General features: G+C 34.1%; 2 protein-coding genes across 2 annotated transcripts; one reads left to right on the forward strand and one right to left on the reverse strand.

Moving 5' to 3' along the window:
- Nucleotides 1–10,094: 10,094 nt before the first annotated feature.
- On the forward strand, nt 10,095–12,232 carry LOC111915988 (amino acid transporter AVT3C). The gene has a single exon (XM_023911621.3). The coding sequence runs from the start codon at nt 10,456–10,458 to the stop codon at nt 11,752–11,754; it is 1,299 nt and encodes a 432-aa protein (XP_023767389.1). The 5' UTR covers nt 10,095–10,455; the 3' UTR covers nt 11,755–12,232.
- Nucleotides 12,233–15,831: 3,599 nt separating this feature from the next.
- On the reverse strand, nt 15,832–20,137 carry LOC111915986 (uncharacterized calcium-binding protein C800.10c). The gene is made up of 11 exons (XM_023911620.3): nt 19,657–20,137; nt 18,704–19,430; nt 18,389–18,592; nt 18,027–18,301; nt 17,772–17,942; nt 17,616–17,684; nt 17,425–17,539; nt 17,253–17,321; nt 16,901–17,165; nt 16,743–16,824; nt 15,832–16,684 (listed from the first exon to the last, which is right to left on the reverse strand). The coding sequence occupies exons 1-11, from the start codon at nt 19,795–19,797 to the stop codon at nt 16,001–16,003; spliced, it is 2,802 nt and encodes a 933-aa protein (XP_023767388.1). The 5' UTR covers nt 19,798–20,137; the 3' UTR covers nt 15,832–16,000.
- Between the last annotated feature and the right edge of the window lie 6,996 nt (nt 20,138–27,133).

Below are 27,133 nucleotides of genomic sequence, written 5' to 3' on the forward strand. Positions count from 1 at the left end.
TCCACTTCCATTCATTTCCGTTGGTTCTAATTTGTGCTTCTTTTATGATGCTCAAAATGATAAAAATCTAAAATTTCTATTTTTAATTATTCGAATTTCTTCTATATATATTGGTTTTAGGATTCGAATAGCATTAAAAAGAGTTATTTACGTATTTTTTAAGTATTTATTACTTATTAAAAATATGTATTTACGAAATAAAAAATAACTACATAAAAAACAAAAGATAATAATTATATTATTGTCATTATATAATATCAAATACTACGTCACATAAATTTTCTTGTGAAAAATAGAACATATGATTAAAACGACAAATTGCATATATAATTTTATAAAATATATTCTAGAAATCGATTAAAAATTAAAGAATATTAGTGATGATAGGTTTTATGTTAAATAAATGTTTAGGTAAAATCAAAAGAAAAAAAGACTTACTGTAACACCCATAAAATTCAAGTCAAATTTAAACTTTTTAACACATTTTAAAACCGTTAAGTTATTACATGTTGTTTTCAAAATAATTTAGACATCAGAGTATTTCCAGAATCAATCATGAAAATATAAGGAGGTGCACGATCACGCCTTCGCTTTTCCGCAATCATCCGAAGTGCCTGAAACAAAATCAACAACTGTAAACTCGAAGCTTAGTGAGTTTCTCCAAAATACCAACACCATACAAACATAACCATATCATATAACCCATACATAACATGATGCATAATGAGTCATCAGCCTGACTGGACCGCCTCACAGGCCTTCAGTCTATCTAGACTGCTCTCCGAGCCTTCGACACGACTGGACCGCCACGTAGGGCCTACAACCTATCCGGACCGCTCGCCGGGTATGTTGGCCTACAACACAAAGTAGGACCGCCTTAACCCAACCCCCAATCAAACAAACATGTGCAAATAAATATCATACGCTAGCTCATTTCATATAACAGTCAAACTGATCTAACAGATCACCAATCGTAGCAACATCCCAATAACCGGGATACAGACCTAACGAGTCACTAACCTAGCATCATCCAATAACCAAGACAATCATGTGCACATAGACATCATATGACACTAGCATGGATATATATATAACAGTCAAACCGATCTAACATATCACATAGCATAGCAACAATCCTATAACCAGGATATCGACCTAACATGTCACTAAAGCATAGCATATCACCATCCTAACTACCATGATATAAATCAGTATGCATAACATGCAATAATCCGAATGCAATCCATAAAGGGCCGGCCTTGGTGCCTTAGACCCTGTTGATATAGTGAGGAGAACTCGCCTGACACAGCTGAAGTCCCGCCGATAAAACTCCAGCTGCTGGTTGACAGATTCCCGAACTGTCAACATCAAACAACACCCAATTAATAATTGGGTTCCAAGCCCAAAGTCCAACTCACACACTAAAGGCTCAATAGTCAAGTCATGGGCCAAAGCCCAACATATGGCCCAATTTTCCAAATTGGGCCTAGAACTCTTCATGGTCTTTCCTTAAGGCCCACCCAATTATTCCAATCCAATTCCCATGACCCAATATCACATAATCATAAAGGCCCAATTATGGCCCATCTATGGCCCAATTTTCCAAATTGGGCCTAAGACTCTCACATGGGCCTTATCCTAAAGCCCATATAATTAGTTAGTCCATTTACTTATTCTTGGAAAGCCCAATATTAATCAAATCACCAAAGCCCAACAAGAAGGCCCCAATTCAAGTCCCAAGAGAGATTAGGTTTTCACATGAAATGATGATTAGGGATAAGTGTTTCTTACTTAACCCATTAAGGACTTAATTCATTAAGGACTTAAGCCATTAAATCCATTATTGCCTTAAACTAGTTTGCAAATGATTATTAATTATTATTTCAGGTTTAATAATTAATTTTCGTGCATGTGCCTCAACGATTCCCACAATTAGAGTTATATGCTCTTAGGGTTTTCCCAATACAATACTAGCCCATTAGTCCATTGGTTTGGGCTTTTAGGTTACATTGGGCCTTATAGGCCCATTAGGGTTTCATTGGGCCCACTAGGGCTTCTTTGGGCCCATTAGGGTTTTCCTTGATTCCATATTGTCCAAACATCCCCCGAACGGGGTCCAAACGCAATCAAAACACACCGCCACTCGACACGGCGGCAGGAGGCGGCAACCACCAGTCAGCTGAACTTTTAGGGGTAGAAATGTCTTATTTCCAGTCAACAATGTGTATTAATCTAACCTGGTAAGCAATTTGAGCCAGCCTATCTTACCGAGAAAGCCATAAATCAAACAAAGATTGTCTGACCGAGTCAGCCCAATTCGTTGACTTGACCCAGACGGGTTTCAAACACAGCCTTACTTTGCATGACGACCGTGTTTTCCTTCCAATCGATATCAAAAACTCGCAAATCACAACTCACGAGTTTTTGAGCTATATTTTTTAATGACTAACTCACATACCTCTTAATCTACTTCTAAATTTATACATTTGTTAAAAATAAAACTTGACCCTCAACAATTTGCCATGAATATTATTCTAACCTCTTATATCTTAAGACCAAAGCCTCAATCAATGGATGAAGATTTAGAAATGAGTCTCTATAGATATTACTATTACAAAATCCATTTCGTTTATTTTGTGTATGAAACATTGTCTTAAAAAAAAGGTCAACGGTGGAAATGAGGACGTTGACTGCATCCAAATAAGTTATGGAGAAAAGAAAAATATAAAATATGAAATATCACTAATGATGTATATTTTGTAGCCATATCCAAGCAAGTTGAATGATGATTTTATCAAGAATGTTACCGATTTTGTTTTTTTAGAAAAGCAATGTAAATTTTGCGAATACTTTGATCATTTTGTTTAGTAAACTCTAAAATAGTTTTCTATAAACACATAATTTTAGTATTTTAATGAATAACTTAATAAAATATTTAACAAATAACAATAGTGGTTTGTGAATGCTTAAAAAATGTTGGTGAATCGTGATGGTTGGTGGTGGCACTTGTTAGAGACATCATCGTAGAGAAACGAGCAAAAGACGAAAATCATGTGCATAATTTATTTTCTTATATCAATATTAATTAGGTACCAGACTTGTGTAACATCATGTTCAAAAAAAATTAGATGTGAAACCCGTGTAATATCAAGATGAAAGATTAAATATTTTTTTGGAAAAGATTACAATACAAGACTATTTATGTATGTCATATGTATGATTGAACATTAATTAGAAACCGTGTGATTGAAACCATGATAAATCGAAATCCATATAAAAATTGGTCTTGAAAACGATTATCTTGATATTGAAATGTCAGAATCAAAGAGGTAATATTGGTGAATGTGTCTTAAGTTTAGGATATTAGAAAGAGTAGGAAAGAAATAAATTTGGAATGGTAACTTAACACATTTTTTTTTGAAGCATAGTTGCTTAACACATTTAATAGAATTAATATTTTACATATATAATAGATGTATTAATTAGCGAAATTGATTAATTAATAAAAATGAAAATACAAATATAAGTAATTTTAAAATCTTACATAATGACATGTCCAAAAAGTCTTAAGGAGGTAACATGTGTCAAAAATGATTTTGATTTATTTGGATAATATTATACAGAATTACAAAGTGATCCTTATGGTTTAACAAAGGTCACAAATTCAGTAACTACTTTTTTTTATGAAGATGATCCATGTGGTTCCAAAACTTGCATAAATGACCATTGTTGCTCACACCGTGACTTTTCATCCGTTAAGCCCCATCACATGCCTCTCATATGGAGGTTATCTGGTCTTTTCAAGTTTGGATATCTCCAATAATTAGTAGTGGAATTTTCATCCGTTAAGCCCTTTTTTCCCCGAAGTCTCTTTGTATCTTCAAGTTGTTTATATACACTTGTTAATAATCACCATAGCAAGCACAAATGATTGATTTCACTTTCATCTTTCGTTAGTTTCAGTAAATGTATTTAGGTTTTGAATTACTTGAGATTTCTAGGGTTTTGATTTAATTCTTATATAGAAAATTCAAATGATGAAAGTATGAGAAACAATGTGTTTGATTCGTTTGACAGCAATACGAGAAGCTTGAATTCTAGTAATTCAGATAGTTCTTCAAAAGCATGTTGTCCTTCCCCTCCTCCTCATCTTGGGTGACCTATTAGAAAAAGCACAATTGTTCGGAAAATGTGGCGATGTTTTTGAAGATGAAGCAAAATTTAAAAGCAATAGTAATGTGTAACGTCGTGATTTTTGGCACTTGTAACGTCGTAAATTTTCACCCCAATTTTTCTTTTTATTTTTAAACACATTTAATTACATAGAATACGTTAATGGAAGTCTTATTTTATGTTTATTCAAAACATCACCAACATTAACAAAACTTTTCAAAAACAACTCATATGAATGTATAAGTTTGCAAAATCAACATCAAAATAAGTTCTCAAACCAAATGTAAATGAAAACCCAACGACATGTCCAAAATGGTATTGTCTCTAAAGTAGCAATCTAGAAAGCATCTATCCAAATGTCCCCAATTCTCACCAGGCCATCAATCATGTTATATGTACCAATGAAAGACGAAAGCAAGCAAAGAAACAAGTTTCATTAAGTGATAAGTGTGTCAACTAGATGTACAATGCTAAGAAACATGCATATCCCAGAGTGGGTCAATAATCATCACATAACATGAAAATAATTAATCACACTACACATCATCACATACTTCATATTTCATTGTATAAGCTTCCATTAGGGTCTACCTTTATTATTCATCTTTTAATATTTATTAAATATTAATTATCATTATTCCTTCCCTAGGGACCATTACTAACCCACAATGTAGACACCCACTCGTAGGTCCATCGCCAACCGAGAAGCAAGGCCTATACACTACTAAGTGACCAGCTCAACCCCTCCCCACTAGGTCCATCACTAACCCAAGAAGTGAATACCTCGTTCACTACTAACGTGACCGGATCGACCCAATGCACCAAGTGAGGCAAGATTCTCACCCATAACATTTCCCCCGATATGTTGTATTTGCTACTTCAATGATGCAAGTGCAAGTACAAGTGTTGTCGTTCGAGAGTGGTACTATTTAACGTTCCCCATCACTAGGACTTCCCACCCAAATTTTATATTTGATCTAGCGTCATCACTATGACAATATGGTCCATTCGTCGCAACCATGGACCATGTCCTAAATGGTGGTCTAGAAAAACAACTCGGCATCACTCTTGGCTTAAGCTCTTAACCTTTAGGTATCTTCCAACCTATAAGGACCTCACAAGAATCCAGATAAGGTACATACGCCTAAGTCTAGGTTGCTACCCCATTACCTTACCTCTAAGTGTATTCTCGTTTTAATTAATATTTTATTAATTCATCGTTCAAGGATTACACTACAAGCCTTCATAAGTAATCATGCTTAAGTTCCATTATTATTAAATGGCTTATTACTTTTCAAGTTACTCATTATGTAAACAATCACACTAGTTATTACAATTTAAACCATTTTACATCAACATGCAACATCATGCACATATCATCATTTCATTATGTAACACCGTGAATTTTCAAAAATATTTTCGCAAATATAAAAACATTTCTCATTTAATTTCATAAAACATCAAGTTTAAAATCCCAATTCGTATCATACAAATCCCAAGATCACATAAATATATCAAAGGTCCCATGCGTGTGTACAGATCAAGCCGGCGCCTTCCCACGGTCATCGCTAGTACCTGAAACAACAACACTAACACTGTAAGCACGAAGCTTAGTGAGTTCCCCAAAATACCACACATATGACACATATTAGCCACTCGAGGCTATAACTCTATGGGTCCGTGCACCCAAAATCTGTGAACCCTCAGGTTCTAACTCTAGGAACCTTCCGGTTCCAACTCTGTAAACATGCACAACATAAATCACATAGAAATAATGCAGTACAACACATAACATGCATAGCATACAAATACTCTGTCACATAACTCTGGTTACCTACTCAAGGTAAAGTATAGTGAGAAGACTCACCTCGCGTATCTTGGTATCTCACGAATCCTGGAAATCCCTCGTGCTCGATCCTCCGAGCTCTAATCCTCCTATAACATCATATGTCTCTAATTAACACTTTTACCACTAAGGTTGACTATCCCTAAGAAGTCAACACAGGTCAACTCTGGTCAACGGTCAACGGTCAACTTTGACTGGACTCAGCGAGTGCACTAGGGCGACTCGGCGAGTCTAGACGTTTTCACCAACTCTCTAGGATTCCCTTTTTACACGTCGAGTACTCCCCCTGACTCGACGAGTTCCACCTGGAAGAATCGCGGGGCCACCCCGACTCAACTCGCCGAGTCTCAAGAACAACTCGGCGAGTCCCAGTTCGACTCGGTCCACTTGTCAACCCTCTCTAACTCACCTTGACTCACTGAGTCAACCTATGACTCGACTGGACCACTCACTGAGCGAACTCAAGGCAATCTTCAAGCTACTCGTCGAGTCTGTTCGTCGGACTCGGCGAGTCCATGCCATGCAACCACTCCAACTTGCTTCTAAGGTCAGATCTGCTCCAACAATTCATAAATCTAGCCCTCCTAGACTGATTCATCACGTAAAGTCCTTATCTTGGTGTTCATAACACACCCCATAGCTCATAAATGGTATTTTGACCTAAGGCATAAGGATTCCAATCCAAAACCCCCCATTGATTCACAAAAGCTTGGGCAAAGGGACTCTCTGGACCTCCAAGGGTCCAGATCTATGGTCTAAATCGATTAAGGGACCAAGGGAGCACTAGATCTAGCCACAAAAGGGTTCAATAAACCCTAAATCAATATATACATCAACATAGAAGGGGATAGCTCGAAGATATTACCACAATAGTGACGTTCTGAACTCCAAACTCTCAGAAAGTGGCTCCTCTTGCTTTCCCTTAGCTGATCCTCCCTTTTCCTTGCAAGATGACACCTCCAAGATCAATAATAGCCTTCTACTTTGCTCCAAACGCTCATACTCGATTAGGGTTTCACTCAAGGGACTGGTGAGCACAAATGACGGCTATAAGGCCCTTTAAATAGGTCCCAAACCCGAGAAATTAGGGTTTCATTAAACAGCGCGGACTCGCCGAGTCTAGGCGCGAACCCGCGTCCAGAATCGCGACCCTACTCGGCGAGTCTGAGCTCCAACTCGCTGAGTCCACTCAAAAAACATCAAAATTGGAAACATAAAAGATACCTGGAAATCCGGGCTGTTACACATTATATCACTAACAAGCATTGTCCTAACAAGTATTTCCAAGAAACCACATCATGCATACTTCACATACAATCAGAACAAAACCCTTTTTCTATCATGGACCTAACTCGCCTCTGATATCAATATATTAAAATAAAAGTCTAGCCTATAAGGCATCCTAAACTTTCATTCACAAAAAAGATTCAACATTTCCAGCAACATATCACTCACAATTGGGGTACAAGAAACCTATACAGCCTAGGTTCATTTCAATCCCTCTAAGATATGGAATTCCCTAACAAGGTACTTATACTTTTCATAAGGTTTGACTCACATTTGTCAAGAATATGCTTTTTTCCCACTTCAAATTTCTTAAGCACTTGAGGTGTCACGATTTAATTTCCTCTAATACAAAACAAAAAAGCATCTTACTAGGTGTTTTCAAGTTTAATACTTTCGCCACTATAGTGTTAGTATTACAATTAGGTTATGCCTATTTTTATGGAAGTTCAAGGATTTCCCAGATTGACCCCCATTTAGTGTTTCAAGCATAAAACAGAATCTACAACTGCAAATTGGCTGATATAGGACTTTCTGGAAGACTCGATTTCCCACAAATTTATATCTCAGGCGTATTGTACAATTCTGCCCAGATTATCAGATATGGCCCCCGCAAGATGGGGAAAAGTTGTTCAACAAACACATTAAGGCTTTAGCCAAAGGATTAAGATTACACAAACATTCACCCATTTGGCATTGAATGAGTGTAATAATACCTGAACTAGGTACTTAATGAAAACATAAAAAATATTACTAAAACGTGATTGAAAGTAGGACGCTATAATCACACCAAACACATAATTCTACACCCACAATTTAAGAGCTCATTAAGCTCCATATTAAGACACATACTAGGATGCCTTTTGGATGGAATCTAGACAAGATTTTTGTGACATAAAATGTTGTTATTTCAGTCCTTAGAATATGGTTTTACGGCATAAATATAACATGAAACAACATGCCATTATACCATCTTTTTATCTAGATGCTGGGCATATCTTTTAGCAAGAAAAACAACCACTAACAAGCTACATAACAAGACAACTAGGAGATATTTTTAGAGCCTTAGGAATGGCTCAAAACATGGTCTTATTGTAACACCCCGATATTCAGGTTCTTTATTAGAAGCTCAACAAAATCCGGTTGACAAGATTGATGAAAATGAGAAATAGTCAACATGTATCTACAATTAAGAAGGCATGCATCACATGACAAAACAAGATGACCTTGCACCGTGATTGTACCGTAACCGAGACCTAGACTGATGTCAGTTAGATAAAAGTTTCAATTTTTTGTCTCACCTAAAAACTTGAAACAAGATGAGACATGGGTTCACCCTCGATTTGTTGTGTAAAAGACGTAAATATCCTCATCTTCATCATTAAAAATACCCTAGAAAACTTTTCCAACCTTGTTAGATGGAATATTATTAATATTTTATACAACTAACAACATGTATCTGTTTTTCATAAATATAATCTGGTTTTTGCAATCCTATAAAGCTCAAAGAGAAGGGAGGTGGAGATGAAACAAAGCTTTTGTATGAATGCTTTATAAAGGAATCCACCATGAAATTGGATGTTGCGTGTAATGTAAGTGTCCACATATTTAATTATTTTTTTCAAATAAAATCTGTTAATAATTATTTTCAACATTTAGGATATAAGGATGGGCACTCGGTTACTATTTATAAATGTAAGGGAAACTTTTACACTTTCTGATCGAACAATTATACGATAAAAAGATTATTTATAGATGTAAGGGAAACTTTTACACTTTCTGATTGAACAATTATACGATAAAAAGATTACAAACAAAGAAAAAAGAAAAATAAAGTCAACCCTCAACGATCTTTCCACTGTTGTCCCCATTACAATCTAATGTTAATACCCGTAAGTATCTAAAATCTAAATTGAAGTTATTAATTGAATTATGAATTATTTTTTATTGGATTTCATTGTTTTTTTTTTTCCGTATGATCAGGTTTCAGTTGTAGGGCATGCAACAATCAAGAAATATACAACCCATCATTGGTGAAACAAATGGAAAGAACTAAGTATGAATATTTTGACGACTGTTTTAGTCTAAAAATATAAAAAATGGTGATAGCCATTTTAGTAATTTGGAAAAGTTTCATTCTAAACTAAGTCTAAACTAAGTATGAAGAGTTTGGCAAGGTTTCGGTCTAAATTTATAAAAAGATGACTAGGGGCATGTTGATCGTGGGCATTTTAGTAATTTGGCAAAGTTTCAGTTTAAACTTACTAAGTATGAATAGTTTGACAATGTTTCAATCTAAACTTATAAAAAGATGATTAATACATTTTTAGTTATTTGATAATGTTTTAGTCTAAAAATAAAAAACATGATTAGGGGCATTTTATTAATTTGACAAAGTTTCAATCTCAAAAAAATTTCTTCTTGAGAAATTAAATTTGTATCACAACCTTGTTCTGGATCTTCTTAATAGGTTAATTGATTTTCCATCAGTTGAGAATAGTACGAAGAAAGATACAAATGGTGATAGAAATGGTTTCATTTTTATCTTTCTCTCACTAACTTAAAAATGATTATACATTGTTGACACAATGTAGATCAAATATTCATTACAATGTATATATAAGTTTTACAACTATCTTTGTAAATAATAATTTTTTTGTGAAACATTATTTAGACTTATATGTTTCTCGCGTTTAGGTAGGTTATAATCTAGTTTTAGTACTATTTTGCATCTTAAACAATAGCATAATAGAAGATACCATGATCTTCTTCAAAAGTTAGAAATATTTGTTTTATAAAGAATAACTGTAAATGAGTTGTATCATCATCACTCATCAGATCTCCACCTGAACAATATTTAATTTGAGGGAACAAAAGTGGCCTTTCACGACTGAAACCATTGTTGAACGCCAAACATCTTTTTCCGTTTGTATTTTAGTGCTCTTTTCCCCCAATTTATATCATGTGTATTTTGAAGAGACGTGTGTGAATTCTACTGCTGTGTAGATAGATATAAATATCGCAGACCTCCGTCTCTACAGATCTGAAAACTCCATTGTTCAAGATTCAAGCAACCTGAACCTCCCCACTAATCTCTTACAATCATTGAAGCTCAATCACTGTGTGTTTCTGTTTGTAAGCCTCGAAAGATCATGGTATTTCAAAACGATAACAAGAATTCAGAAGCAAGTTCATCATCCCATGTGTTGAATCTCCCAAGAGAAACATCCCCACTTCTCAATTCAAAATCCCTACATCAATCCTCCCAATTCAAGACTTTCGCTAATGTTTTCATTGCCATCGTCGGCGCCGGCGTCCTCGGCCTCCCTTACACCTTCAAACGCACTGGATACGCCACCGGAACCCTCACTGTATTCGCCGTCGCGTACTTCACCCAACACTGTATGATGCTGCTCGTCAAAACCCGACGGAAACTCGAATCACTCAACGGATTCTCCAAAATCAATTCCTTCGGAGACCTCGGCTTCGTCGTCGCCGGCCCCATCGGCCGGTCATCCGTAGACATAATGATCGTCCTTTCTCAAGCTGGATTCTGCGTAAGTTACCTCATTTTCGTCTCCAACACCCTGGTTAACATCTTCAATTTCACATCACCATCAAATCCCACAACCCCCAACATTCTAGGGTTATCAGCCAAAACATTTTACATCTGGGCATGTTTTCCCTTCCAATTAGGGTTAAACTCAATTCCAACATTAACCCATTTAGCCCCTTTAAGCATATTCGCAGACGTAGTAGATCTCGGAGCCATGGGTGTGGTTATGGTGGAAGAAGTGATCATCTACCTGAATTCTAGCCCAGTTTTGCAAGCATTCGGTGGGTTTTCTGCGTTCTTTTACGGAATCGGAGTAGCAGTTTACTCTTTCGAAGGGATTGGAATGGTATTACCAATAGAAACAGAGATGGAAAACAAGAACAAGTTTGGTAAAGTGTTGGGTATAACAATAGCTTTCATTGCTATAATGTTTGCATCTTTTGGTATATTTGGTTACTTTGCATTTGGTGATGAAACAAAAGACATAATCACTACAAATTTAGGGCAAGGGTGGTTAAGCTCCGTGGTTCAATTGGGTCTTTGTTTGAATCTGTTCTTCACTTTTCCTATAATGATGAACCCTGTTTATGAAGTTTTCGAGAGGATGTTTTGTGAAGGGAGGTATAGTTTATGGGTGAGATGGGTTACTGTTTTAGTGGTGAGTTTAGTGGCTCTTTGTGTGCCTAATTTTGCTGATTTCTTGTCTTTAGTGGGTAGTAGTGTTTGCATTGTGTTAGGGTTTGTGTTGCCTGCTTTGTTTCATTTAATGGTGTATAGAAACGAGTTGGGTTGGATTGGGTGGGTCAAAGATGGAGCCCTTGTTGTTTTTGGTGCACTTTTGGCTATTAGTGGTACATGGAGTTCTTTGTTAGAGATTCTTGGAGCTAAAGCTTAAAGGAGAAAATTGTCATTTCATCATTAAGTCAACAAAGTAGTCAAAAGATGAGGCGATGAGATTTTTGAATGAAGATTGAAGGAGCAAGTGAAATGGTGTGTGTATGTTTTTGTGGATATGTATGGGGTTATATACATACAATAATGTCCTTTGGTTTGATCTTGGTTCATGATTGTGAATCATTTGAGTCATGATTGAGAGATGATACCAATGCAATGCAATGTCATGTTTGAATGATTGGTTGCATGAAGGTAAAGTTTGTATTTTGTTACATTACTTACATATAGCAATTTTATATTATAATGTGTTTGTTGTGAAGGCTCTTTGTTATGGGAGGTGTTTGTTTTGTATTGGCATGTATTCTTCTGCGCAATAATTGCATTTTCATGTATTAATTGCAAGTTTTTAAGCAATTTTTTGGTGATATATGTACTTGTGTATTGTTGTTATTACTATGAACTATTGATGTCATTGATTATGATTGTCGATATATGTGTTTTTATCAAGTTAATGTCATGTCGTACTTGCTATGGTTCTATATGCCAAATCAAGAAAAGCAATTTAGATAATGGTGCAAAAAACCTGGTATAGATGAATATTCTCAAGGGTTTTTTCGTAATTTGTTTATGCCCACAATATAGCATACTGCATACCAACGTCATTGCAACATACATATCGTGCATTTAAGTTCTTGTGAGCACATTTATACTGTGAGGCATGAGTCTTAGGCGGTGAATTTGAGAAATAAAGGCCAATGAAGTGATGTCAACAAATTGTATTGTCTTAGGTGGTGTTTGTTTTTTATTTGTAACATCTTTTGTCTGCGACAAACAAACCGTACACAATATTAGTCTTGGCAGATTGTTTGTTTTTTAGAAGACTGCAAACATAAAAAGGTTTGTGTATCCTCTTTTTGGCGTAAATATAGACCATAATCATATAACATTTTTAGACATTTTCTAGCTTAAAAATATTTTTTTTCATTGTGCACCTAAAATTAAATTATTCATCGCAAATCATAAACAACGGTTAAAATGATTAATATTTTTTGTTTGAATGTTCTTTCCGTAAGAATCATCAATGAACTACAACTAAATACAATAATTCATTTGTTGGTAAATAATACAAAACCAATTACAATTCAATTTATTTGTAAGAAAAATCTTTATAAAAATCCTAAAACTTTGAGTCAGTTTATGAGGTAGTCTTAAATTAAATTTCATTAATGAAAAAGGACATGAAAACAGTTATTGTAATCATTTTTTCTATTTTTACATTTTTAAGCAGTTACTGCTGAGATGAAATGACAAATGTACTGTTGAGCTGAGGTGACATTTTATTCTTTTACAAAGTAAAAAATCAGAATTTTTTTTTTTGGGAAAATAAGGGGAGGGGGACTCAAACCCTTGACCTCCCACTCACAAACGCGACAACTTACTATGTGAACTAGAAGTAATTATTATTTTGTTTTCTTCATATTTTACCATGGTCAGAAAACTTATATGGTGAACATTAGCATATTGTGAATTGTGACTATGATATGTTAACAACTCGCAAGTGCAAACATTAATATGTGATTTAACGGGAACACAAAGTGAAAAGTTGATGGTTAAAAGAACAAAATATGGGCAACCCATATTTATCTCATTTATGACCACAAAATGCTAAGCACAAATATGACCAAAATGTAAGAAACTAAAAGAAGCATTTAAAAAAGTGTTGAAGAAATTAAGTAAAGCCCCATGGAGTTGTGGACAAATTAAGTAAAGCCCCATGGAGTTGTATTAAAAGGAACGTTGAAACGTGTTGAAGAAAAATGTGACATTATATTATGTTTGATATTTCTTAATGGATGCTATTCATATTAGGTCATTACAAATTAAAGTATTAAACCGTTGATTAATCTTAATATCGAAAAAGGTTTTGATTTTTTTTTTAATTTTTTTTCTTTTTGTTGTCATTTCTTCTCAAATTATTATTATTATTATTATATATATATATATATATATATATATATATATATATATATATATATATATATATATATATATATATATATATATATAATTTTTTTGTTGTACCAAGAATTGTTCAAATTTATATACTCGTTCAAATAATTGACACACATTCGAATAATTGACATACATTTAAATAATATTAATTCTTTTTTCCAATAATAATGAGAATTAGTTAACAATTGACATGCGTTCTAAACTTCGATGACCATTTATGTGAAATTCTATTCTAATAAAAGAATAGTTTTAATATCCTTTTGACATGTGTCATCATATTAAACCTCCTAATTAATGTATATTTTATTCTTTTTTTGTCATGTGGCACCTTATTAGGTCTCCTAATTAATGCATGTCACTTGTCAACCTATTAATTTCTATTTCAAATTTCAAATTTCAAATTTTAAATTTCACACTTTAACTATATTAAATTTATAAAATTAAAATAAAACTAATACAAATTATAAGGTGATATAAATTCACATATTTATTTAAATTAACGATTATAATTTTATATAATTAAAAAATATCTCTTAATTAATAATTTATTTAAAAAATTTGTTTAATCATTTTGAGTTTTCACTATGAAAATTTAATTAATTTTATAACCGTGATTTCCACAGGTTATAAACTAGTTAGTTAATAAGTGAGTATGGTACGTTTTTCATAATTATATCAAGTACCATTTATGCGAACGACATTGAAATGGAATCAAATCTCACTAGTTTTTAATTGACGGATGACATTCAAAATGAATCAAATTTCACTAGTTTATAATTAACGGATGACATTCAAATAAATCAAAATTCATCTTATAAAATAAAATGAATTGAATGGCAATACAAATCATTCAGTAAATTTATCATTCATTAAACTACGATAAGAAGATTTTCATCAAACCAAATACACGTTTAAAACTGTGTATATACAATGGATAGTTTTCACACTAACCATGTATTATGTTTTATGGATGGCTTTCATATATTTTTCGGATGTTATATGTCTGTAAGGCTTACCAAATATTATACTTGATTTTTTTTTCATTTGTTAGGTGTTTAGCAATCGTGAAAATTTAATAAAGATGATGCAAAATGTCGAATGGTCTCTTGGGTACATGGTTGTTATTAAAAGAACAAAGCCAAAACTAAGTGGCTATGTATTGATAGTTATTTTAATGTGTTATCAGGGTGGTGTGTTTAGAGTTATAGAGACATCCACGAGAGATATGTGAACAAGAAAAACAAATTGCTCATTTGAATTGTTTGTTTGTTACTATAAGGTTGATGATGTTTGGAGGTTAAAAATTAAAAATGATCAAGATAATTATGAACCTGCAGTATATATGGAGGGTCATCCATTTATAAGACAGCTGACCCGATATGAATCACAAATTGTTGCAAAATTTAGAAAAAACAATGTCCTCCCATATAACATTCTATCGATGTTGAATAGTCAAAATGATAATAATATATCTACAATAAAGACAATTTACAATGTGGAAAGTGGAAAACAAAGTTCGAATATCAAATGTTGATTGTATTCGAAGTTAAAACATCGAAACAATAGACAATATGTCAAAGATTTGTGGGTTTTTTTATTATTTATATTATTGTTATTTATAAATCAAATAATAATGATAATGAATAATGAATAAATCAAATAATTTAAAGAATATTGATAAAAGAAATAAAAAAGTTAAATTAATAATCAAGAGATACATATACAATAATCCTTGTTTAATTTATAATATGAACATTCAAGATTTTTTGTAACCCTACTATAGATACAATAGAGGTTTACGGTAGATACAATAAAATACGAGAGAGATGATGGAAAGCGATACTCATTTTTATTCATCGTACCAATCAAACCAAAAGGAACCGTAGGAAACAAAATATAAATGCCAAATATGTAGGGTTGGCTTAACACTTTGAAACTGAAATTTACGACTTTACCCCCAAACTAAATAAGAAAAATATCAATTATCATCCGGCTTGTTCTTCATACTCTCGAGGCTCAACCCTTTCAACCCAACAATTACGATTTTACCCCAAAGCTAAATAAGGAAAAATAAAATGCAGAAATCTTCATACATCATTAAATGGGACTACGAATTAGCAGTGTAGGTAGGCTTATTTTTTTATACATGTCCTACATTATTCAATCCATCAACTTTAATTTACATATGTAATTATCTATCTATACATAGAAACAAAGAATCAATGTGCAAAAAACTAAAATGCCTTCCAACCATCTACAGAATCTCTTCTTGGTGTTTCACTCTTCAACTGGTTGTTTGATCCAAAAGGATCTGCATCATCAAAAGATGGGAATCCATGACTGGAATCAGCAGTGCTTCGCATGGAATCAAACCTCGAGAATGATTCACGAGGCTGGAATAGCGAATGGCCGAAATCAGAATCAGCAATGCTGTTCATGGAATCAAATCTTGTAAACTTTTGAGTAGGAAAGAATCCCTGATCCACTTCGGAATCCTGTGCCGTGCTACGGAATGAATCGAATCTTGAAAATGAGTCGATTCCGATTCCATTGTCACGAGTAGTAGTGCTGCTGAAGGAATCGAATCTAGAGAAGTTATTGAACGAATGATCATCAAACATGGGTGTACTCGGAACGGAATCTGCGAAAACGGGATTGGAAATGGAATTGCGACGAGGAGAACCGGCGTTACTGTAAGCAGGTGTGCTTGGAACGGAATCAGCAAAAGCTGAAAATGGGGATTGGTTATGGAACAAATTGTTTCCAGGAGGGGAACCGGAATAGCTATATGCCGGAGTGCTTGGAATGGAATCAAACTTTGGGAGCTCTGTTCTTATGGGATTTAAACCCCGACCCCAGTTATCAGAAGAAGAATCAAATAACATATTATTCCCATCAACACTCTCTTCCTCCAAATCCTGCAAAAAAGAAAATCAGCATTTTTGGATAAACAAGTAGCAATAAGCAATCAGATACCTTATGGTTTGTAGCAGTAAAATCCCAACCAGCTTCTGAATCATAATTACTGTCAAATGTAGGCTTGTCTGCCTCAGATTCACTGCATCAGTAAAAACATACAAATATTTAATAAAACTTTATATATAAAAACCATAGTGACACTAATATTACCTCACCTCTTTACAGCATGAGGTGACATATCTTCAGGTGGGAAATCTTGGAATATCTTAATGCTACCAGGGCTATCAGGTGGTGATTTTACAATTTTACCCTTATCTTGATCGATTGATTCGTTGTCTGATTTCTTGTCCTTGACTCCTGTGGTTGAAGATGAACTCTCATTTTGGAAGGCAGGCTTGTTTTGAACTGGCAAGGACTTTTGTTTTGGAGGAGCTAGAACATTTTGCACATCAAGTGTGAGATCTTTCACAAATGTAAATCCTGCAAATTCCATAGATTCATCAGAATGTAAAATATAAGGGTATTAATGTCATTAACCGAATTCTGTTTAGGTGGTATTTGGTTTACCTTCATCATCAAAGTTATCCCAGTTTTCATCCCAATCAGCTGCTCCTTCTTGAATGCCACCTTGCCAACCTGAACCATATTTTAAAAAGAAAAAATAAAATAAAATTAACTTGAAGATTTGAACAAAATTTTAAAAGATATATATAGATAGATATTCTGGACATGAGATTACCAAAGGGAAGCTCAAGCAACAATGATGGTTTCCCACGCAATCCATACATCTTGCAGCGTTCATTTAGGGTTTTTATTTGTTCCTCAAGATCCGATTGAATGCGATCAACTAAAACCTAGAAATTGTATTATTACAAATGGTTATGACTTAAAAAAAGTTACATAAAAGGTAGCAAAATGCACAAATGATACCTGAATATCATCAGGTTTTCCACCCTGATCTAGCTTCACTATTGCTCGGTAAATCTCCATCTTTTTTTCCTAAAGAATACAACTCACATTTAATCTCATCGCCCAAGATTTTATAAAAATGGAGTATTCTTTTTTTAAAATTTGTAAAAGTAAAACCTGAATGTCACGAAAAGTGGCCTCCTCAATAGTCAATTTAGAAGCTACATCACCAGCCTGTTTGTATTTGTCTTCATATTTCTTTGACAGTGATTCAACCTCTTTCCTATCAGAAATTACCCTTTCTGTAATCTCATTTAATCGATTATCACACCTGCTCTTGTACAAAACCTAACATTGAAGAACAGAAAATAAATATGATATAACAATTTTAAAAGATTAAAAGTTAACACAATATGAAAAGAGAGAACTTACAATTTCCTGCATCTTGTTTCTGTAAAACTCGGTCTTTTGTCTAGCTTCAAGTATCTCTTTTTCAAGTTCACCAACCTTTTTATCTGCTTCAGTTGCCTCTTGAAACTTTGAATTCAATGAACTTTGTTCTTCATTGCTAAGTTGATCCACTAGATGCTTTTCCAATACAGGAACTTTAGGCTTTTGGTGTTTAGGCTGCAAATCTTTATCTATAGGAACTGGAACTGGACGAGGTGGCTTTGTTGCAGCATGAGTGACCTGTTGTTGGTTGACACCTGGCATAAATAGAACATGAGTATATGAATCTTGAATTTGGAAACATGACAGGTGTCAGATATATTAGTATCTATCTATCTATCTACCTGGAGCATATCTCCAAACTTGAGTTGCTAAAGGCAATGGTGTGATTGGTGTCCCCTCAAACAGAATGCCAGATGGAAGTGTTTTAGGAAGAGAGTGGCCTTCTCTGTGTCTCTCCATGAGGAAGAGAGCAATACAAAATTCATTCAATGAAAGCATGCTGTCATTGTCTTGATCAGATAAGTCCCATACCTGTTTTAGGATATCTGAAACCCAAGAATAAGTATAAGATGAAGATGAAGATTTGAAGCAAATTGAGAAACTATCAATTGTCAAGTGTCGATAAATTTGTTAAAAGAAAATGATGCAGTGATTACCTCTTGGCAATTCCCAACCCAAGAACAGAGTTCGGGCCTGTTCACCTGTGATTTTTCCATCTCTATCTGTATCAACTTTCACAAAAATCTTGGTGTACTTTTGGACATTGGATTGTGTCATTTTTGGCCATGGTTGAGTAGAAGGAAGGTTTCCACTTCTAACAGGAATTCGCTGATTGTTAGGCTGTAAATGCTGGTTGTGATTATGAACAACATTTGGTTGTTGGGCAACATTGTGGTTCCCCTGAGATGAAGCTGAAGAATTATCACCAAATGTTGAGCTAGTTGCAAATCCATTTCCTGCAACAGGGCTAGAATCTTTAACTTCTGTAGAAAAAATAGGACCATTTGGTTTGGATGCAACCATGTCTTCCCTTGGTTGTCCATGACTCATGTTAGTAAGTTGTGTCACATGTGGATGTGGCCTCATGTTTTGATTTTGGTGAGATGGATAACCCTGTGGAACTCTATGAGAAGCTGGTGGAACACTTGCAGGTATCTGTAGTGCAGGTGGACCTGGATTTGAGCTTGACTGAGGTGCAGGTAAGGCTGCAAGATTGATCTGAGGTGGAGGAATTTTAGCAGAAGCAGGTCCATATAATGCTGCCTTCACTATGTCTGAAGTAAGCTCCCTCTTACTTTGTGCAACTGTTACAAGTTTGAGAGCATTGTAAAACTCTGGTCGTCCAAGGTAACCAGTTCGGTTTTGATCAGCATGTGTCCATATCTACAACAAGAACTTTGGGTAAATAGAGAGAAACGAGCAAATTAACCCTAAATTCACATCATACAAATACATATTGACGTAAAAACCACAATCCATCGACGGATGATCGCATATTTACACTCATATATCTTATATATTATTTATTCAAGTTCAAATGCATTAGGGGTGTAGCAAAATTCTAACAGCACAACATGCAGAACTAGCGGAAAAACACAAAGATGGTAACCTGGGCGAGAATCGGCGTAGGTAAACCAGAGGCTTGAAAGAAGGAAACAGCTTCGACGCCACTAATCCGACCGTCGTGATCCGAATCTGCTCGTTTGAAGTACAATTCGAATTGATCCATATTCGGTGTCCCACCCGCCATTTATTCCACCGACCACCAATCAATTGTGGTCAGAACCAACGAATTGATATAATCGAATTAGATGATCTAAGAGAAGTGTAAGAATAACCGGCATGAACTAATCAAATTCATTACATGTAGCGAACATGATTTGTTTCGGAATCATATGTAGAACAGAAGATCTGCAGCAAAGGGTTTAGGGATCGTGGAATCGAGAGGATTGTATCAGAGACTTTTTTGGTCTCGGAGTGAAGAGAGTTGGATCATCGAGCGAGAAGGGGCTTGAAGGTAATTAGTCTGTTTATGGGATGGAGGCTGCCGCCAGCCGCTGCAACCACCGCGAGTCAGTTTGAGTTTTTGACAAAATAATTAATAAATCTTATATAAAATTTTAACAATATATATATATATATATATATATATATATATATATATATATATATATATATATATATATATATATATATTAATATTTAGGCTTTAGTTAATCTTCCAAAGTATATTTATCACACCATTTTTCATTAGATATAGGGAAATCTGTGAAAAAGTCTCAATATTTTAGGTCAGTCTACGATTTAGTCCCAAATTAAATTTTGTTTACAAAAAAGGACAGATTACCGGCTAAAACTTCGGATTGACCCTTCGTGGCCGGTTTCACAGATTTAGCCGGTATTTCGTCTTTTTTCGTTAATTAATCCAAATTTTGGGGCTTTTTCATTAATTAATCAAAATTTTAGGGCTTTTTCATTATTTATTACCAATAAACCAAAATATTTGGACTTTTCTGAAGATTATCTTTAAACTAATATATATTATATGATCTAATTTAATATGTACTATTCCATGTCTTCTTGCTTATGCTCTTCTAGGCTGACCGTGTGTTTTTATCGGTGTCGTCAAACCCAACAACAAAAATCTCACTCACAAGCCTCGTTAACTCCATCGATTTTCCAAAATTATCCATTCACAACTATATGATCATCTTTCAATTTCCAAATAAAGAACGGAGAAAATCCTTGTTGATTACGTGAATGTCCCTATTACCTAAACATGACTTAAACCGTGGTTCCAACACTTGGATGTTCCTATTACCTAACCATGACTTGAACCTATACATTAATGGCGTTGTCCATAGTGTTGTTAACAATAGAAGACGAATCTCACATGTTCAACCACTGATACATTGACTCAAGTCTTACTTGACCCTTGTTTCCTTACAACACTATAGAAGCCCCAACATAAGATGACTCCCACATGGTTCATCATTTATTGGTTTTTTTTGTTAAAAAGTAAAGCATTTTGGAAGCCCCAAATAAACTAAAAAATAATAATGACAACAATTGTCATTGTTACATTTTAGTCTATTTGGGGCTTCCAGAATGCATTACTTTTTGGCAAGACAAAAACCAATAAATGATGAAGTTTTTGATAAAGATCGGAACACAATCTTATTGATGGATCCAAGAGCTTCTTCTCGTCCCAAGCCTTTTTCTCCTTAATCTTCTTCCAAAAAATGCACTACAATATGCAATATTAGCCCCTCTTATAGCTCAATTAGGGTTTCTCTCAGAGTGTTAAGATGATAAGGGAGGCGAAAATGAAGACTTAAGGTCCTTTAAATAGGACACAAACCCTGAAAATTAGGGTTTTCACACTCAGCTCCTACTCGTCGAGTTGGGATCCTCCAACTCGTCGAGTAGACTCTAGAATTTACGCGACCATTAACACTCTCTACTCGGCGAGTTATGGCCTCCAACTCGTCAAGTTGATAAGACAACAAGAATATAAATTAATTAAATATTATACCTGGGAGTCAGGATGTTACACCTATTGTAAGGAAACAAGGGTCAAGTAAGACTTGAGCCAAGGTATCAGTGGTTAAACCATGTGGGATTCGTATTTTGTTGTTAACAAAACTAGGATAATGCCATTAGTGTATGGGTTCGAAATAAGGTTCGAGTCATGGTTAGGTAATAGGAACTTCTGAGTGTTGGAACCGTAGCTCGTAGGTATACCAAATTAATATTTTAATAGTTTATGATGGATAGCTTGTTGACATTTTTTTTACAATTAGAGTTAACATTCTTCATGGTTTTCAGTACATAATATCGAGTTGATTTTTTTTACCTATGTTGAGTTTTTTAATCTTAATGGTTCATTCTTCATGGTTTTCAAGCCCTATTGTAAGGAAACAAGGGTCGTGTAAGACTTGAGCCAAGGTATCAGTGGTTAAACCATGTGGGATTCGTATTTTGTTGTGAACAACACTATGGACAATGCGAATAGTGTATGGGTTCGAAATAGGATTCAAGTCATGGTTAGTTAATAGGAACATCCAAGTGTTGGAACCACGGTTTAAGTCATGGTTAGGTAATAGGGACATCCACGTAATCGGCAAGAATTTTTTCCGTTCTTTATTTGGAGATTGAAAGATGATCATAGAGTTGTGAATGGATAATTTTGGAAAATCGATGGAGTTAACGAGGCTTGTGAGTGAGATTTTTGTTGTTGGGTTTGACGACATCGATAAAAACACACGGTCAGCCTAGAAGAACATAAGAAAGAAGGCATGGAATAATACATATTAAATTATATCATATAATATATATTAGTTTAAAGGTAATCTTCATAAAAGTCCAAATATTTTGGTTTATTGGTAATAAATAATGAAAAAGCCCTAAAATTTTGATTAATTAATGAAAAAGCCCCAAATTTTGGATTAATTAACGAAAAAAGACGAGATACCGGCTAAATCTGTGAAACTGGCCACGAAGGATTAATCCGAAGTTTTAGCCGGTAATCTGTCATTTTTTGTAAACAAAATTTAATTTGGGAATAAATCGTAAACTGGCCTAAAATATTGGGACTTTTTCGTAGATTTCCCTTAGATATATTTAAAGATTTTTTGAAGATTAACATCACAAAATAACAGTTGATAATAATTAATATGATGTTAATCTTTTAATTATATTCAAATATAATAGTAGATCATTAAACTTAGTATTTGATTTTTCATTATACCGCTTAGGTGGATTCCAATTTCCAACAAGGAAAGTTTTTTGAAAAATTCTTAAAGTTGTCTCTAACTTTAATAAGAAGGTTTTATACGTTTTGGGGTGCCAAATCAAACCTCAAACATTTGGCCTTGTTGATTTTTTTTTTTTGTGTGAGTGAAGCTCTACTTTTGATGTGTTTATACATTCAATGAAATATTCTCAATCCTAAACCTTTATCTTGTCATGATTGATGAAAAGAAATAGCGAAAGCAACCCTAAACTCTTTATTCTTGATTTATAGTATATAGTATCTAACAAATAAAAATGTATATGTACTTACGTGTCAATTTTTTAGAGTTTATATTTAAATTTCAAATTTATTTATAAGGTGACACATTCTATTAGATTTTTTTCTTACTTATTCATTTTTTATTTAATTCTATTAATCATTTTTTAAAATTGTAAATTAAATTTAATCGATTTCAACTGCATCCATTGGTTTTAGCAATGATTTTAGCTCACCATGCAATTAAATTTGAATTTTCAAGAAATCTTTTTTTTTTTCAGATTTTTTTACATTCCAATTATTTTTTAAATACAACTTATTCTATATTTTTTGACTTTTATATATGTGCCACATATCATTTTTCTAAAGTCTATATTTAAATTTAGCTATATTTATAAGGTGACATATGACATCCTAACATATTTTCTTTTAGACTACATGATATGGGCAAAGGCAGGAGACCCTACTTTTCCGAGTTGACACCCAAAAAGTGTTGGTATAACGGCTTGAACATTGTCCCCAAAGCGTGTTATTAGGCGTTACGCCATGAACCGTTATTGTGACAACGGGAGGCAACGTTAAACAATGGCTTGCAAATGGTCATAACTCAGACCATTGAGGAACGGTCAAAACGTAATATATATATATATATATATATATATATATATATATATATATATATATATATATATATATATATATATATATATATATATATATATATATATATATATATATATATATCAATTTCACTCACATACAAATACACATATTCACTCTATTTTTTACCTACACAATATAATTCAGACACAGAGAGAACTCCGATATAGAAATTGTAGGGGTGTGAGGGTTTGAATTATACAGAGACCTCTATATATAGTCAAGAAAAGCCAAGCGTATCGCGCCTACAAGGGTGTCTGTCGTGCCCTATAGTCTTGCTGGCTCCACCCTCCTTCTGCCACATGCCGCGTATGGAATTGTCCACCTAAGCCTCTTCTATGAGGTGTCACATGTCACCTTTCTATGGTGCCACGTCTCTCTCTCTCTCTCTCTCTCTCTCTCTCTCTCTCTCTGTGCACGTCATTATATGCGTCGTGCACTTCGCGTGCCCGATTTAATAACACATGGTGTTAAAACTTAATTGTTTTTTATTTCAACCTTGAGTTACAATTTGTCTTATTTTTTAAACATGTATACCTCATTCGTTTGAAGTCGGAATTATATGAATTTTTCAACATATATATTAGTGTTTGTACTTCATTTTGGACTATATAAACACCTTATTTGGTTATATATCGATATCAAAGTTGAATTTTTTTTTGTTTCAATATTAAGTTTTAACATATCTCATTTTTTAAACATGCATAACTCCTTTGTTTGAAGTCAGAATGATATGATTGTTTTTTAACATGCACTTTACTAATTGTAATTCATTTTAAATTATATAAACAAAAAATTTGGTTACATATTGATTAAGTTACATGCCCCAAAACACAAGGTATCCAAGTTTTACCAGCTCCAACCGGATAAATAATCGGAAAACCGGGACCAACACCAGAACTAACTAACCGGTCTAATTTTCAATCCACTTGATTCACTAAACTGGTTCATATCCGGTTCGATCAAGATGTTCATCCTTATTTATACATTTGAAAAGCTTACAAATATTAATTGTGAGTACTTATAGACAAAATAAAGTTAGATTTTAGTGCATCTCACGTCTCTAAAGGGTGTGTGATGTGAGCGGCCCTAGATGGCCCACATCATGAGGGGTCCATTTTTTTACATACACGTATATATCGGTTTAAGGGGTCGTTTGATAGTTGCTAATTGTGTTAGAAGTTGACTAGGTTAGAAGCTGACTGGATTAGAAGCTCTAACTGAGTTATCTTTTGACTAAAACTTGTTGTTTGATTTTGAATCTAACTGACTGTGTAAAATGACTATATTACCCCCAAACAATATATTTTTATAATAATTTATTTATTAGTAAAAGATCAAATATATTAAAAATAAATTACAAATATCATGTTATTAGGTAATGTGTTATTAAGAAATATAACAATTAGACAATTTAATCAATTTGATTCGTAAAAATATCAAACTGAGATCATTAATTTAATCAATATTTCACATCTCAATCCAATTAAACCTAACATAATTTCCGTATAAATAGTCTAAAATCTAAAAGGTATATAATAATTAAAGTGTTAAACTAAAGCAAAAGCTTGGTTAAAGACTTAAAGACACATATGCCACCAAAATCATCTCTTTGATTTTGCAGGCCAAACACCCAAATATATACTTTTATCCTTATTGTTTCTCTCTCCCCAAATCATCGATTCTACTCGCAGTTGTCACCGATGTTGATCTTCTAATTACTTAAAGATCTACATCTCTCCTTTTTTGAATTAGGATTTCTTTTTGTTCATCGCCAATTCACACCATCAAATCCCAATTCATAGAGAAAAACAAAACTTGGGTCTTTAGTTTTAGTTTTCGTACATTGGAAATCGATTTCAGATAATTGATGTATCGATTTCAAGCATATAAAGAAATCAATTTCAAATAATCAAATTTATTGAAAGACAAGAATTGCTAACATGTCGATTAGGTCAAAACGGGAAAAATCATACCACTTCTGGAGGAGGAGCGATCTGGGAGACTGGAAGGAACGAGGTGGGACGTTGAAAGAGTGACGTTGGTAAAGGGTAAAACACGTTTTTTTCATCATTCTGCCCCAGTCAACCATGTTTTTCCTTTGGACTAAATCAACACAAAAATGAGGACCGAATCAGCATTTTGGACCGAGTCCAAGACTACAGTAGAAAAACAAACGCACGGACAGGAGATTTTTGACTGAGTCCAAGCATTAAACCCAGTCAGAAGGTGCATCAAACAACCCCTAAGTTTAATGTGTCTGTATAGACCTATATATCATATTGTCCTTCATTCCTTTTGATTGTTTTTTATAAAACTTATCGACTTATGGTAGAATTTTTTTTTGCTTATATATGAAAAGGATTATATTTAACTAATGGTCAATTCTTATTATTTTAGGGAGACCCTCAAAATCAACAAAACATTTATATAGTAGCTACTTTTTTTCAAACATATTTTAAGTTCATCTCGACATGATGGTCCGTCAGAAAGCGGTTTTCCAGTGCTTACGTGCACCACATGCCCATGATTTTCTTCTTGCTATCCCCATAGATGGGATTGGCCAACATATGTCTTTGTGGAGTATCGTACTGTCCTCAAATATCGACTCATGATTCCAATATTCCCAGTTGACGAGATATGTCCGGTGTGTCGCAAGGCATGTTTGGACTCATTTGGAGAGCATGCAGTTCACTGTAAAGAACTCCTGAGGTTCAAATACAGGCATGATATGGTCAGAGATGTTTTGTTCGATATATTTAAGTGTGCAGGAGTTTCCGCTAAGAAAGAGACACTTGTGAATTTCTTGACTGACCCGACAGAAGGAAGGTCAACCCTTAGATCGGCTGACATTTTGATTTTTGGATGGGTCGGAGGGAAACATGCATGTGTGGACCTTACAGGGGTATTCCCTCTCGTGGGCTTGAGGGCGGGGGGTTTCACGGAAGGACTGGCTACTTTAAAAGCTGCTACCAGCAAAGTCGACAAACATGAGAAATCGTGAATGGAAAATCAACACGTGCTCATACCATTTGTGTTTGATATCGGATGCGGTAGAGCTTCTTAATAGAGTACAACGGATTATGCATTGCAATGGTATATCCCCTAGTTCTATGAATGTAGTCTTTAAAAGATTAAGTTTTGCTATACAAAAAAGCTTAGCGGTGCAACTTGTTGCCCGTTTGTTATCTCACTTGTTGTACGATGATAATTAAATCCAAGAGACTTAACATGCTCGGAAAATAATTGAAGTTTAAAATTTGATTATTATTATAAACTCCACAATATTTATTTGAATACGTTTTATGATCGGAAAACCAATTAAAAACATATTCTTTTATATGTAGTTTTCTCCTTATTTTGTCGACATTTCAATTTTCAAATATATGATAAATTATCTTTTGTTTTGTGTAAA

Source organism: Lactuca sativa, chromosome 2, assembly GCF_002870075.4.
Source record: "Lactuca sativa cultivar Salinas chromosome 2, Lsat_Salinas_v11, whole genome shotgun sequence".
In the NCBI taxonomy this organism is placed as follows: Eukaryota; Viridiplantae; Streptophyta; class Magnoliopsida; order Asterales; family Asteraceae; genus Lactuca; species Lactuca sativa.

What these genes read in the sequence shown, in the direction of transcription:
- LOC111915988 (XM_023911621.3), top strand. Translation starts at nt 10,456, where the DNA reads ATGGTATTTCAAAACGATAACAAGAATTCAGAAGCAAGTTCATCATCC.
- LOC111915986 (XM_023911620.3), bottom strand. Translation starts at nt 19,797, where the DNA reads ATGGCGGGTGGGACACCGAATATGGATCAATTCGAATTGTACTTCAAA. An exon ending in AGTTTGGAGATATGCTCCAG is followed by an intron (nt 18,302 to 18,388) that starts GTAGATAGATAG and finishes TATTTATGCCAG; the next exon opens with GTGTCAACCAACAACAGGTC. An exon ending in TTACTGCTACAAACCATAAG is followed by an intron (nt 16,685 to 16,742) that starts GTATCTGATTGC and finishes TCTTTTTTGCAG; the next exon opens with GATTTGGAGGAAGAGAGTGT.